This window comes from Falco peregrinus, chromosome 9, assembly GCF_023634155.1.
Source record: "Falco peregrinus isolate bFalPer1 chromosome 9, bFalPer1.pri, whole genome shotgun sequence".
Classification (NCBI taxonomy): domain Eukaryota; kingdom Metazoa; phylum Chordata; class Aves; order Falconiformes; family Falconidae; genus Falco; species Falco peregrinus.
In genome coordinates this window covers 5,072,929-5,087,097 of record NC_073729.1, presented here as the reverse complement: position 1 = coordinate 5,087,097, position 14,169 = coordinate 5,072,929, and the positions used below count along the sequence as shown (strand labels likewise).

The window sequence follows — 14,169 nt, the reverse complement described above, 5'->3', positions numbered from 1 at the left end:
GCCGACGCGTCCTTTCACATGGTGGTGCCCTTTTAGCGACCACAAGCCCCATCAGAAATGACAGTCCAGCTTGTGGAAGGTGTTGACACCGCATGCGGTCACTGGCCCGGCCTTGAATCAGAAAAAATAAAAGGGTGGCCGCTCCCTGGAACACAGAGCCCGCATCCCATGGCCACTGTGGGGTACGGGCGTGCTTGCAAGCCCCATGGCTGGGCAGGACCTGCTGTGCTAAAGAGCACCTTGCCTGGAGGAGTTTATGGATCATTCAACACCAGAAACTGGCCAAAGTGGTGTGTTTTGTTGGGTTTTTTTTAAAATATATTTTGTTTTATTTCCCCTGATGGTATTGGGCTGAGAATTCACTTGTTTGCTTTGAAGCTCATGCTTTTAAAATCTGTTCAGTCTGCAGTAGAGGCTCACGCCAAAGGGATTGCCGGAGGTAAGACCTGACCTCTCCTCTTCTGGCTGAGACCCCCTGCCAGCCCTCCCGGTGGATGCTGCAGCGCTGGTGCCGAGCCCCGCAGGAGTGCGTTGCCTGCGACCCCACACTTCCCCTTGCATCGGTTTCGGGGTACCGAGCGGCTGGCTGGGTGACACCTCCGTTGCTGGAGCCACCACTGGTGTGTGAGCAGCTGGGGCTGGGCACGGCCGCCGTGGGCGGGTCGCAGCGAGGAGTTTGCAAGGTGCCAGCTGGGGCTGCGGTAGCGGAGTGTATTTCATGTCCTGGGTAACAGTTGGACTTCTGGTGCCCTTTTTGGTTTTAGGACCTGACACTTGATACTCTGCTTAAAAAAAAATTAAATTAAAAATAAAAAGTGACCAAATGCGTACATGCATTCGGTGCTTTGCTTTTATGGGAACTGTGAATTTGGCACCGTCTTTTCCTGTGCCACCTGTGCGTAATTCTGCGTGGCTCGGTGGCCGGAGCGCCGTGGGCTTGGTGCCGGCTGTGGGAGCATTCCCTTTGGTGGCTGAGCAAAAGAGCAGCATCAGCCGGAGTGGAGGTTTCATCCAGGTGGTTTTGGGGTGAAACGTGGTGATAAGGGATCTGGCAGGAAGGAAGCGATGCCGTGGTGAGAAGAGAGGCACAGCGGATGCTCAGGGTATGATGCAGCAGGGACTGGTGGTGGCAGAGTGTCTTCTGGGGATGCTCTGCAGCTGGGAAACGGGGGCAGCTGCCCGGAGCCGGGTCGGTGGGGCAGAGCTTCAAGCTCTCTCCAAGCCGGGCAGTGGAGCATCCATGCTCCTGGAGGAGGTGTGGAGTGGGCAGTCCCCCCCAGGGACGGGAAGGGCAGGCTCGGGCTGCGCTGCGTCCAGGCTGGATTTGCCAGGTGGGCATATCCAAAGCGCCTCTGTCCCAGGTCACCCCCTGCAGCTCGTCTTTGGGAGCCAGCCTGTTATTCTACTGGAAACCCTTCCGAAACAAGGAGGGGAGAAACAGTCTGGGAAAGCAAATAATTTTCTGATAACGGTGAGCAAGAGTACAAGCTTTTGTTTTCTGTCAATTGAAGGAAGTGGGAGAAACACGTAATAACTTTAGTGCAGCACCGGCTTTACTGCTGCAAAAGAGATTGAGTGCTCGCCCTCCTGGAGCGAGGTCCTAGGGGAGGGTCTGGTGGGGGGGTATCCTAGGGAGAGGCCAGGCTGCTTGGGGAAGGTGGGCAGGGCGCTGCTTTTGTTTTGCTGTGGCTGTGCATCTGCCTGAAGGTGCTGAAGGTGCAAGCCGAGCTGGGAATCCAGGTCTGGGCTTGGGTGGGAACTGGGAAGACAGACTCCTTGGTTTGTGTCAGCCAGGACGAAGCATCTGTGCTTTAAATTAAAGGGCGGGCTCACAGGGGCCCCTCTACTCGGCTAAGGGTGGTGACAAGGAGCGAACCAGCTCTGATCGCTGCTCTCTGGAAAAATCCTTCCTGCTAAACGACTTGATATTTTGGAAAAATGAACTGTAAAAAACTCCTGTGCTATTGCCGTTCTATGTTGAAGTCTTACCTGAAGGCCTGCAGGCACCTTCTAACTTGAGCACGGATCATCTTCTTGCTGGCCCCACTCTTTACTTCAGGGGAATAAAAAAAGCATTGGGTTTGGTGGGGGTTTTTTTGTGCCTTTCCTATCAAGGCGCCCTCCGCTGCCCTCAGATGCTTATTTATTGACAAATCCCCTTTTCCAAGCTTTCTTGCACAGTGCCAAGTCCAGCTGTGCTTCAGTAGAGCTTCTGCTCTCCCAGGTTTTGTTCTTGGAATGGGAAGATTCCCATTCCCCAAGCTGCCGAGGAAATCATCGTCCTGCTTGCATATGTCTTTTGTAGCAATTAGTTGAAATGTTGTGTTTATAAGTGAACTGTTTTAGGTGAACTGTCTAGTTGTTGCTTTGTTGGGTGATTGTTAAAGCATTTTCAGGATAAATGCATCTTTTGTTCAAATTATCTTTTTTTTTAAATTTTTTTATTTAGCTGAGCATGTCTGCAGCTAACTAGGACTGCATCTTGGAACGCAGGTGATATCTGAGTTGTGTTCATTTATTTCCTGGAGAGACCAGCATCTGCTGCTGCTTCTACGGGCAGCCTCGCACGCGTCTCCATCGTACCAAATGTTTGGCTTTCTATCACTGCTGCAGGCTCTCATCCGCTTAAACTTCTCCCTCTGCTTTTTATGTCATCGGAGAAGGCATTTTGTAACGTTTTTAGCTCTTCCATGTGTACTGTCGCCTTCCCCGTGCAAGCTCAAGCTGTCACCGGAAAAACCTTTCTCAAATATTTTCATGAACAGACTTGAGCCTGCAGTGGTCCCCTTTGACTCGCTGTTATCCAGCTTCTGTTCCTGTTATTCACGTCAGAAATGCTGAGGACATGGAAAACAGTAATTGTAGGTAATAGATCCACTGTGGGTTTAAGCATTGTATTTTCTAAAGTTCCTTGTGTTGTCTTCTCAAGCATTATCTGATCGAAGGTGCTGCCTGAGTGCCTCTGAAACGCTAGGAATGGGAGGATGGTGCCAGGTTGGATGTCTTGCCCATGTCACCTGGCTCACTGGGCTGTACATCCCCGCAGGTACCGGCCTCCCTGGTGGCACCTGCGGGGTCAGGTCCACACGAGACCAGCTCGGGGCTCCAGGTGCCACCTTTGCGTCCCTCGTGGGGCAAAATGAGGGATGAGCCAGATGACATGCTGGGGTGCAGTGTTCTCCCCCCAAAGGCAAGCTGAATTCCTGCCTTTCCTCGACGTTGGGATCGTGGCAGGAGGTTTCCAAACCCGAGGTGGGAGGAGGTTGAGTCGGCAAACCTGAGGCTGTGGCTCACGCTGGTTTGAGGTGGCGGGGGGATGCTGAGGGTGTGCACTGTTACATGGTGGTAGGTGCCACCAAACGTGGCAGTCATCTGTCATCCCTCCGAGGGGGTGTGCGTGCCGGGGGCTCGGCCTGGCTGCTGGGGGTTGGGGGAAGGTGCTGCCATCGCGGTGAGGCCCGTGAGACGGCAGCGTGGCGACATGGGCGCTCCTCGCCAAGCCCCTCGGGGGCCGGTGTTCAGCAACCCCAAGTGCCAAGGGTGTGCTTGCAAGGGAAAAAAGTGTTGTTGGGGTCTTTCAGGGTGAGCGTGGGGCTGCTGAAGGAAGGGGGGAAAATCATTTTATCCCCCAAGCCATGTGGACAGGCACCAGCTGTGCACCCACTGCGCTGGGGGTGGCGTGGCGGTGCTCTGGGGAGACGTGCTCCATGCCTGCGCGGGGTTGTGCTTGGCTGGAAGGGCTCCGACCGCAGTTTTGGGAGCACTGCATCGGCTGCTGTTGGTGGCCAGGAGCTGGTGCTGCCCGGCGTGGCACCTCACCACTTGCCTGCTACCAGTTCTGGGCCCGTACCAGTGGCTGGGAGACTTGCATCCTCTTCCACACATAGCTTTTACCAGCACCAACCCACCCGGCTGCACTTCCACCGCTCCCCTGAGCATCATTTTGTTGCACTTGTATCCCCGAGCGTCATTTAATTGCGCTTGTATCGCTGAGCATCGTTTTGTTGCGCTTGTATCCCTGAGCATCATTTCGTCATGCTTGTATCGCTGAGCATCGTTTCGTCGTGCTTGTATCGCTGAGCATCGTTTCGTCGTGCTTTTATCGCTGAGCATCATTTTTGTTGCGCTTGTATCCCTGAGCATCATTTCGTCACGCTTGTGTCCCTGAGCATCACTTCGTCGTGCTTGTATCGCTGAGCATCACTTCGTCGTGCTTGTGTCCCTGAGCATCATTTCGTCGCGCCTGTGTGTCCCTGAGCATCATTTCGTCGCGCCTGTGTGTCCCTGAGCATCATTTCGTCGCGCCTGTGTGTCCCTGAGCATCATTTCGTCGCGCCTGTGTGTCCCTGAGCATCATTTCGTCGCGCCTGTGTGTCCCTGAGCATACTCTTACTGCAGTAACATGGCCTGCTCCCAAATATCAATGCCATTTCATTTTCCCTGGCTGGAAAGTCACGTGTCTGTCTGTGTTTCAACCCCAGCAGTTTCAATGGATCCATTTTTAGTGTCAGTTTTAGTTTTACGTCGACCACAGTATAACAGTAACAGCCAAATACGTTGTGAATTGTAAGATGCGTTTTGCAGCCCTGACCAAATGACACAGATGTTGAATTCAATGATCTTAGAAAAAAAACCCAAAAAGGCATGACAAAAACCCTTGAGTTATTTTTATATTGACTTCTGAGCTGGCAATTTGCTTCTAACAGGGTGTCCTGCACAAGCACTGCTGTTTCGTAAGCTGAAGCATTAAGTCTGCCTTAAGTCTTTGCCTATAAAAACCGTTTTATAAACATGCTTTCCACGGAGTGAAGAGGGGAGGACTTCTTGTGTGAACAATTTCCTCAAAGGGAACACAACCATTAAATTTTCTTGTTTATATAAAATGTCACTTTTTTCACAAAAAAAAGAAATAGCAAAAATTCCTGCGGCGGTGCAGTTGGGGTAATTTTAGGAGTTATCAACAAGCAAAAAGGAAGGGAAAGGTTATGTTGTAACTAAAAAAAGATTCTTTTCATACTCCTTAAAGATTTTGTCTCCAAACGCTGTCCTGCATATGGTTTAAGGCTGTAAAAGCGCTTGGGGAGACATTTTCTCAGTACTTTCCAGCAGCGGATCAAATACTTCTTGTTTCCCTGAAGTTTTCTGTTGCTGGACATGCTTATGTGGGGCTTTGGTGGAAGAAAAGCCATTCAGGACAGTTCGCCTGTTAGCGTCTGGAGATGCTGTTCGAAGGTAAAACAAGTCCAAGGTCCTGCCGGCAGGGAGTGTCCTCTGCAGAGGCTGCCAAGGACAACTCACTGCTTGGGGTTCTGGGTTTGGAGGCGGTTTGAGCTGATTAAACTCATTAAAACAGCTGAAGGAATGAGGGTGGTACTCAGGACCTCGTTGGAAATACATATTTTCTGAGGGGCTGAGCATTCGTCTGGGTCAGGGTCAGGTTAGTGGCTCAGGCTGCCTCTCCTCCAAAAAACGGGGCGCAGCCAGGGCTCTGGCGAACGCTGCGAGACCCACACAGCCTAAGTTGCGCTTTAGCTCAGCTTATAGATCGATAACTTAGGAATCATTCCCCTCGATGATGATTTTGGGTGAGTTTTCCACAGACAGGCTTGCATCCTGTCGTTAGTGGATTTTTAATTTTTTTTTTATATATAATATTTTAAATTTCTTTTTAATTATTTATTTCATCGGTCTCGAGGGCTTTATGTGACGGTACATGTGTTCTTGCCTTATTTATGGTTTTAAAAAAGATGCCGTCCCCCCGTGCCAAGGAAAGCGCAAGCTGCTGGCAGCACCATGGCTTATTTTTGTAGCCTTATTCTTTTGGCTTTGGCTAGTGACCGTGGCTAGCTCCGCGGGGCTCGGGGTGGCACTGAGGTACCAGCCGGGCCACGTGGCCTCACCCGCTGCTTTGGGCATGTGGGAGGTGTGAGTGCCGCTAGCTGGTGGTGGCCGCCTGGCCCAAACAGGGAGTGTTTTAAATAGCAAAAGGAGATGCAATAAGAGCTTTTAGCGAACCCCAAATTGCCACGTAGAGCTGGAGGCAGGAGTGACTGTGGGGATGGTAAAAGGGATGAGTAGCGTGTCCCGTGGTGTTGCTACATGGACCAAAAAGAACAAAATACGGTATTTTGAGAGGAATGCATGTATATGCGGGGAATGACCAGTGTTGTAGCTTCCTTTAGCTTATGGTTAAAGAAATGTAAACTGCTCTTACAGCCTTAAGCAAACAGAAACAGCTGGTTCCTAAGTTCCATGTTTATAGAGTTCCTTTCCTGGTAGTGCATCACCTGAAAAAAGGGGATTGCTTTCCCCCCCACCCCAGCTTTTCTGGCTTTTTTATAGACACTGGAATGGAGAAAGGAGGGAATGAGGACAGAAAATCAGTCTTCGATTCCCAAAGCAGCACATGGACTTTTGCATTCTTCAGCTTACTTCTCTTTTTAAAATGAGAAATCATTTAAATAATGATGTTTAAAAAAAGTATTAAAATTCATGCATCTTGGGGGGTTTTGTGCTGGGGTTTTTTTGGTGGTTTTTTTTTTTTTTGTTTTGGCTCTTCTTGTCTGGAGAAGATGAGTTCCCGTCAAAAGAGCTTTAAAAAAAAAAAAAGTTTGGATGTTCTTTTATTCCCCATGAGGTCTAAAAATAGAAGCTGATGAAGAATTACTTGTAGACTCGCTGTTCTGCTTGGAGGGTTTAGCTTGTGTTTAAAGCTGCATCTTCTGCCACTGCAACAGCTGAGCGTTGCAGGAGCACCAAGGCTGGGCTTACCGGGTGTAAGCAGGGAGCAGAGCACATCTCTGCACCAGCCTCTTGCTTCCCTCCTCCCGGCTCCATCCTTGGGCAGAAGACCTTAACCTGAGTGCCGAGGCACAGCGCAAGAAGCGCCTGGGAAAACGAGAGCGAGACCTAAGTGCTGGGAGCACAGAAAGGATGGTGGGAAGAGGGTTGAGGTTTTATTTACTGGCAGTGCTGCCGTGCGTGCTGGTAGTGGTGAGGCGGGTGGGTAGCATGTGAACGCAGCCTTAGGTAGTTTTTCTAGTTATTTCTATAATGGAAGTAATTAAAGACTGATATATCTGGGTTTCACGGTATTGCCGTAGTCTAGGAGCGAAGCATCCTCATCGTCGTGTCCACGGCTTGCCGTTATAATTTAAACGCTTGATGCAAGTTGGGAGAGCAGGGGGAAGTGTGTGTAACCTGCACTGCAATGTGTGTAAGCACATTATAAGCTACTCAGTCATAACACATATGTAATGTAACCTGTGTTATAGATTTTTTGTTATTTGTATAACTATTGTTATAGATTACTTGATGATAACGGTGGCCACCTCTGAAAGGGTGTGGTCTTCTGCTCTTCAGAGGCTCCAAGACATTGTGTCCGCGTGCTGGAGGGGTGGCCGTGGGGAAATCTGGCACGGGACAGCCCAGGGACGTGTGGGGATGTCCATTCGGAGGGGCTTGTGAGGGAGGTAAGGGGAGAGGGTTTTACTGAAGCGGCTGCTCACGAGGAAAGTGAACTGTGCTTCTTTCCCGGGCATCAGTGCACGCTTCCCATCCCCAGCGCTTGCTGGCTGCAGACAGCAGCATCACGCTTCAGGGTGGTGTCTGGATTCCGCGCTTGTGAAACCCATGCGTTGCTTCTATGGGTTGATTCAGGTGAGAATTAGAAACCAGTTTTTAAAAAACGACAGCTAGATGTCAGGCTCCACTGTCCTGCGAACCACGTTAGCTGTTTGGAGGTACCAGGTAGGTGGCTCAGGTGGTGCTGCCGGTGCCAGCTCTTCTGCCGTGCAGCTCGGTGATGGTTGTGTTACTGGTCTTAACCGGGCCAGAGTCCTGGACGAGTGGCCTGGACCCCCCATTGCATCCCTTGGTGGTGGCAGCGTATGCTCAGATCGGCTGACATCGGGCGTGATGCTGCGCCTTTGGCTTGGGCAAGGGTCGTATCCTGCCTGCTTGAGTTGTCACTAGCACGTGTCTGCTGGTACAAAGGTGTGATGGGCTCAGAGGTCTGCACAGGAAGCCCCTCCATCCCCTGGCACTCAAGCAGACCAGAAAATGGGCTAAAGCACCACCGCCTGCTGCAGCCCAGGAGCCGGCTTGTACCTGAGCTGAGCATCCCTGGATCAGCACCCTGGATTAGATGACGATGTGCGGCTGGAGGCATGCAGGCTGGTTTCTGGTACCTGGCATGTGTGGTCAGATAGTTGTAAAATTCCTGCCCAGCCCCAAGCTGAATCCCTGCAGCGAATCCTCTGTGTCAGCACAGGGCTGGGCTGGGCTGATGCTGTGAGCTGGGTGGGGAGGAAACTCATCCTGGATAAACCCACCAAATCAACAAAATCCGAGCATGACCCACACCCGGGGGTTTTCTTGCAGCGTGGGTGACTGTAATGTCCTTTTTCCCGTTCCAGCCAGGCTGAGGCATTGCCAGGTTGCCCGCTCTGGTGGGACCTGCCTTTCCTCCGCCTGCAGAGACCCCCGGTGCTGGTGAAGGACGGTGCCTCTGCTGTGCCAGAACTGGAAAACTTACCGACTTCTTATTTTCTTTGCAGTGAGCCCGGGGGAAGAGCGGGCCTGCGTGTGCATCACCTCCCACCTTGCCTGTTCCCCCCGCCGCCGGCGGTGAGCCCTCACGTGCCGGAGGAGCGGTGGGCAGAGCCGCAGCGGTGCGCCTGAAGCCGAAGGGCGGTGGGCTGCGGCAGCTGGGGGTCCTCACCACCCCTCGCAGCGGAGACAGCCAGCTCCTGCCAGGTAGATGCCTGCAGGGGAGAGGACAACTGCAGCGGGGCTGATGCATCTGGGCACCTGATAGTAGGCTCAGGTGAGGGCACGTTGCGTGCAGCTGGGTTGCCTCCCCATGCTTTCTCCTCCAAACTCACGAACCGGCTCTGGAGCAGGTGAGAATCGCCCTGGGAGCCATCGTGTGCCGTGGGTACACGTGCTCATAGATCGGCAGGATCCCGTCTGCGACGTTGCTGGATGCTCTGGCTTGCTGGGGCATTGCTGGTGGCATCAAAGCAAGTTGCAGTGGTGGTTGTCACTGGAGTGTTCCCGTGCCGCTGCTACGGGAGGTGAGCGTGGTTTTATCCAGCGTGACATCCAGTGCAGGTCTGGATACAATGCGAGTTTACTGGGATAGGAACTTGTTTGAATTTTCCGTTAACACATCTGCGTCTCATATAAAGCGATCTGTGGGCAGTCATTTTCAAAGACCCCCGAGACAGTTAAAACATAAACCTCCGTGCAATTTAGCTGGCTTAGTGCTCCTTACGCTCTAAAAAAAACCCCAGAAGAGCTCGCTTGCGTGCTCTTGAGTTTTTGTTGTAGTCAAGGAAGTAAACATGCAAACAGGATCTCCTGTATCTGGGCTCGTCCTGCTTGATAGTAGTTTAATTCCTGAAGTCGTAGCTCACTTTGGGAGTGCAGGGATCTCCTTGTGGCAGCGGGGCTGCCAGCGAGGGCCAGCTTTGGACTGGTGGCGTGTTGCTGGAAAGCAGGTGCCTGGCCAGGGCACTTGCCGCTGGGCTTGCTACGGAGGGGGGGCAGCAGAAGTCCTGGATGCAAAGGTCTTGTCCCCTTGGGGATTGCAGCTTTGGGTTTCCAGTAAAAAAAAAAAAATCCTGCGGCAGCTGTGCTGATGGAGGGAGGGATGTTGGCCAGGTCTGGTACTAAGACCTGCGGAGCAGCTCGACTTCCGCACAGGGAGTGGGTCTGGCGCAGGGCCATCACTTCCCCCTCCGGCTCGTCACCTCCCGGGCACGCAGCCCTGCGGGGCAGTGCCTGCCGGCAGCAGCCCAGCCTGCGCCTCCTCTTCGGTGGCTTCGTGGGAGGCTTTGAGGTTTCCTCGGGCCGTGGCGATGCTGTCGGGGCGCACCCGAAGCCATGCTCGTTTTGGCTGCACTTGGTAGGTACGTGCGGTGCTGTGGCCCCGTGGCTTTGCTGCTGGTGGGCTTCGAGCGCGTGGGAGAAGAGCCTCCGATGGCAGCTCGCCTCGGCTCCCCGCTGCCCCCCACATCATCCCAGGCGGCCGGGATGGGGAGCCTGCTGCCGGTTGGCAGCCCGCGTGCTTTGAAGCATGTCGGGGTGCCTGCTTCGTGTGCTTAAAAACCCACACCGGCAGGGTTTATCCAACGTTTCGCAGCTTGCTTTAGCTGCTTTGTAAGCAGACTGCTGCACCACTTCACGTGGCCGGGTTTATTCCAGGGTGTGCAAGCGTGTAAGTGGCTGTTACAACTAGTAGTAGCTTTGTGAGTGGGAGCAGTGCTTTGCTGGGGAGCGGTGCAGACTGCAAGTGTGCCTTGTGTGAGGGTCTCACCCCGTAGCAGGTGGTGTATAATAAGCCTTTTCGTTTGCACAGATGCGTAAGCATTTCCCTTAAGCCCGCTCCCCCCATGGGTAGATTGCAGGCTTATAGCATAGACCGCTCAAGGCATAAAACACTGCATTAAAGTGTGCTTTTAAAATAGAGCTTGAAACAGGAACAGCGACCTGTTGAGTTTCGGCAGCGGTGGATGTGGTTGTAGTGAGGACGTACCTTTGTGACTTTATTCCACAGCAGTAGCTTCAGTCTGATGCAGGCAGTGTTTTAAGTACAGCGTGTCAAAATCTGCCTGCTTTCCCCCCTCCTTCTCTCTATTAACAGCAGTCTTTATTAGTAGTTAATTGGGCGCATTCAGGACTCCAGCACACTTTCACCTAAGCTCATTTCTCCTTTTTCAGTGACCTTCTGCTTGCACTAGCATGCAGAACAAAAATCACACGCGTTTCCGTGCGCCTGGGTGCAGCTGGGCAGGAGAAACACGCGGTGCTGTGAGAAGCAAAAATACAGATTTTACGGTTTTTCCCCTGGAGGCGGTGCATGCTGAGGAGGGGTGCAGGTGGTTGAGATGACTCTGCTTGGGGGATGTAACTGTTAAAGATTTTGCAACTCGGCTGTATGTGGCTGTACGCCAGCATCGTGCTTGCCTTTAGTTTGCTCTAAGTGGTGGATGCGGTGGGACTGGAGAAACAACCAAAATTCCAGTCTGTCATCTCCAGTGGCTTGCAGAGATGCTTCTCTACGGTATAAAACATTTAAAGATTGGGTTCCAGAATATCCCCAAATCCAGCCCGAGGTTGAGAACGTGATGCTATGCTGTATTTTCTAAAAAAGAGGAGGTTTTACTGATACTTTCATTTTCAAAAGCCCTTCTGCCAAGTGACACCGGATCTACAGTTCACCTTGCAGCAAAGTGAAGTTGGGCAATACAGTTCCAATGCTAGTGCAGCCTGACAGTGTAAAACCCACATGAAACCAGCGTAAAGGCATGTACGACTTCTGTGCTTTCCTCATAAGGAGGTGGAAGGGGCTTGAAGAGACGGAAAATTCAGCAGCTTTGTCTCAGGTGATTTGCTTGGTGGCATCACCGCAGCTGTTCCAAAGGCTGGGAAGCTGCTTTCTGGCCAAGGTGGCAACAGCCAGACTGCTTTGTGAGGAGGGCTGGGGGCGGTGGGGTCTGGAGTCACGGCTGCGGTGAATTTCTGGGAGGGCATCCCAAGACACGCTGATGTGCAACCACCCACGACCCTCTGCAGCCCCTATCAGCTGGGCTTCTGGTGTCTGGGCTCCAGTCAGACCGTTTTGCAGTTTTGGTGGATTAAATCCTGCGTGCGGGTCTCGTGTCGTGGTGGAGTCGAGCGGAAGTTTGTCCTTGGTTTGTATACGTTGAGCAGCGAGGAGGGGAGGGCCTGGTGGCGAGCAGAGGGCTGCAGGCGTAGCCTTGGCAGGTGACCTCTCTGGAAAGAGGTGGCAGCATCCTTGTCTTCTGCAGGTGCCGGCACAGAGGGAGCAAAACCGGCAGGGTAAGCAGGAGCTGCCGTTCCATGGGTGGGGGTGACGGGGGACGTGTCCCCACGCTGTGGCACGAGCAGCGCTGCCACCATACCGTGGGAACGCTTGGTTCCTCTTCTGGGCGGCGAGCAGGCTCGCAACATGCGGTGGGTGACTGGTGGGCAGAGGTTCCCACGCGCCCGGCCAGGCTGGTCCCGGCAGGGGCCACCCCACGTGGGGCAGCGGGCGGCATCTGACTGGGAAAAATACGGGACTTTGCTGGAGGGTTGTAATGGTAAATGTGATTTATGGATATTAGGGTTTGCACCCAGTCTGGGATTTTTGATGCAGACGCTTTCTTTCCGCTGCTGGTACTTGAGATCCCGGCTGGTGAATTGATTGCTGGAAAGTTGCCCTCATCCACCGTTTGGAGCTTTTATTTCAGGTTTGCTGCTGCTGGCATTCCGTGTGGGTAGGCGGTACCGTGTGGCGCCATTAAGCATCTTTAGCTTTACTGTTGCCGGGATTCATTTTTACTTCCCAAAGTTGTAAATTGGAAGCTGCAAGTTGTAGTGTGAGGGGACAGACGGTGGGAGTTTTCAACTTGTTCTTTTCCAAAGGAACTAGTCGGTAACTTTGTTTCCGAATTGAATTTAAGTGTGCGTGGCTTGGGGCTTTCTGTTGGTTATAGCTAGTAAATTTATCTAATACCGTTCTTGCATGGTTCACGTTCTCTTACATCCCTGTTCATAGCGGCTTCACCTCGTGTGTTTGTCACGGGGAAAAAAACCAAAACTGTTTGCTGGGGGAATAGAGTACTCAAAGGAGAAAATTAGGTGGCAGGCTTAAGAAAGTAATTTTAGTGGTGTATTTAAAAAAAAAAAAAAAAAAAAGAATGAAAAAAAGCCTCCGATCTTATATAGGTATATGGAGAAGCGTGGCAGGTACAGTCTGTGCCTATGTATAGGCAGCCTATTTATATCAGCGCAGCATGATGTGTTTTGTCAAGCTTTGCAGAAAATAGATGTCTCGGTAGTTTTCATGTACATAAAGTGTCACTTCCCTCCAGCAAATGCTGTAACTTCGTGGTGTCAAACTACTCTGGTGTTCAAATATGCACGGAATTAAATAATGGGCATACCTGCATTCAGTACCTGCGTTCCGCACAGGGTGCCACAGAGCTAAGCTATATGCTGTCACACCTCCAGGGCACTCTGAGCATCGCCTGGTGGGGCACAGCACTGCCTTTGCGCTCCAAAAAGCAGCCTCGGGCTCCGCGGAGGCCGGTGCAGCCACTTGCCCTCCCCATCCTTCCCACCGCCAGCAAACCTTTCCAAGCTTTTTCTTTAAACTGGGCCTCTCGTGCTGTTCTAGCAGAAAGAAAACCAGCGTGCTCGTGCTGGGCATGGCTCCTGTGCACCAGTCTGGTGTTTCTGGCAGCAGGGAGGCTTCGGGTGCCAGAAGGTACGTGGCTCCTGCGGTGTAAAGCCTGCCGCGCTACCGAGGCGCTCTTCCTTCGGTTATTCTACTACAGAGTGTGGTCAGAGACTTTCAGAATAATTTCTACTTCATAAATATCTTGAAAAAGAGCCCATTTAACTTGACGTACAGTTTATTTTTTCTCTCCAGCCCGCAGAACAGGTGTATTTTCAGCAGCATGTGAAGGGCCCGTGGCTCGTGGTGTTCCCCGGGGTCACTGCTGGGTCAGGTCCTGGTCACCTTATGACCCAGTGGCCTGGGTGAGGGGACAGCACACCCCAGCAAGGTCATGGGTGATATAAACTGGGAGGAGCAGCTGATGCACCAGTAAGCTGTGCTGCCGTTCAGCCAGAGCTGGGCAGGCTGGAGAGCTGGCGGAGGGGGACCTGGTGGAGTTCAGCCAAGGCCAGCGTAGGGTCCTGCCCCTGGGGAGGGACAGCCCCAGGCACCAGTGTGGAGAAGGACCTGGAAGTGCTGGTGGGCAGCATGTTGCCCGTGGGCCGGCAGTGTGGCCAAGGGGCCAGTGGGATCCTGAGGGGCATGAGGAGGAGCAGGGCCAGCAGGTCGAGGGGGTTGATCCTTCCCCTCTGCTCTGCCCTGGTGAGGCCACATCTGGGGTGCTGTGCCCAGTGCTGGGCTCCCCAGTTCCAGAGGGACAGGGAGCTGCTGGAGAGGGGCTGGCAGGGGCTGGCAGAGGCTGCAGAGGTGATGAGGGCATGGAGCATCTCCCGTATGGGGACAGGCTGGGAGAGCTGGGCCTGCCCAGCCTGGGGAAGGGAAGGCTGAGAGGGGGTCTCATCGATGCACACACATCTCTCCAGGGCGAGTGCCGACAGGACGGGCCAGGCTCTTCACAGCGGTGCCCAGCGACAGGA

At 52.8% G+C, this 14,169-nt stretch overlaps 1 protein-coding gene across 10 annotated transcripts in view; it reads left to right on the top strand.

The window, feature by feature from the left end:
- The window catches only part of LOC101921845 (USP6 N-terminal-like protein), an 81,558-nt gene that overhangs the window by 38,090 nt on the left and 29,299 nt on the right, over window positions 1-14,169 (top strand). Inside the window, exons 1-2 of one of the 10 annotated variants that reach the window (XM_027784997.2) lie at window positions 9,773-9,910; window positions 11,192-11,390. The exons of 2 other annotated variants lie outside the window; for them this stretch is intronic. Coding sequence is in view for 4 of the 8 variants with exons in the window: in XM_055814732.1 (XP_055670707.1) it covers window positions 9,644-9,914 (271 nt within the window). In the remaining 4 variants the exon portion in view is untranslated. Of the gene's footprint in view, window positions 1-8,558; window positions 8,828-8,848; window positions 8,904-8,959; window positions 9,078-9,640; window positions 9,915-11,191; window positions 11,391-11,509; window positions 12,111-14,169 lie in introns of those variants that run through there. 7 more of the 10 variants (XM_055814737.1, XM_055814736.1, XM_027784995.2 and 4 more) reach the window with 7 other exon arrangements.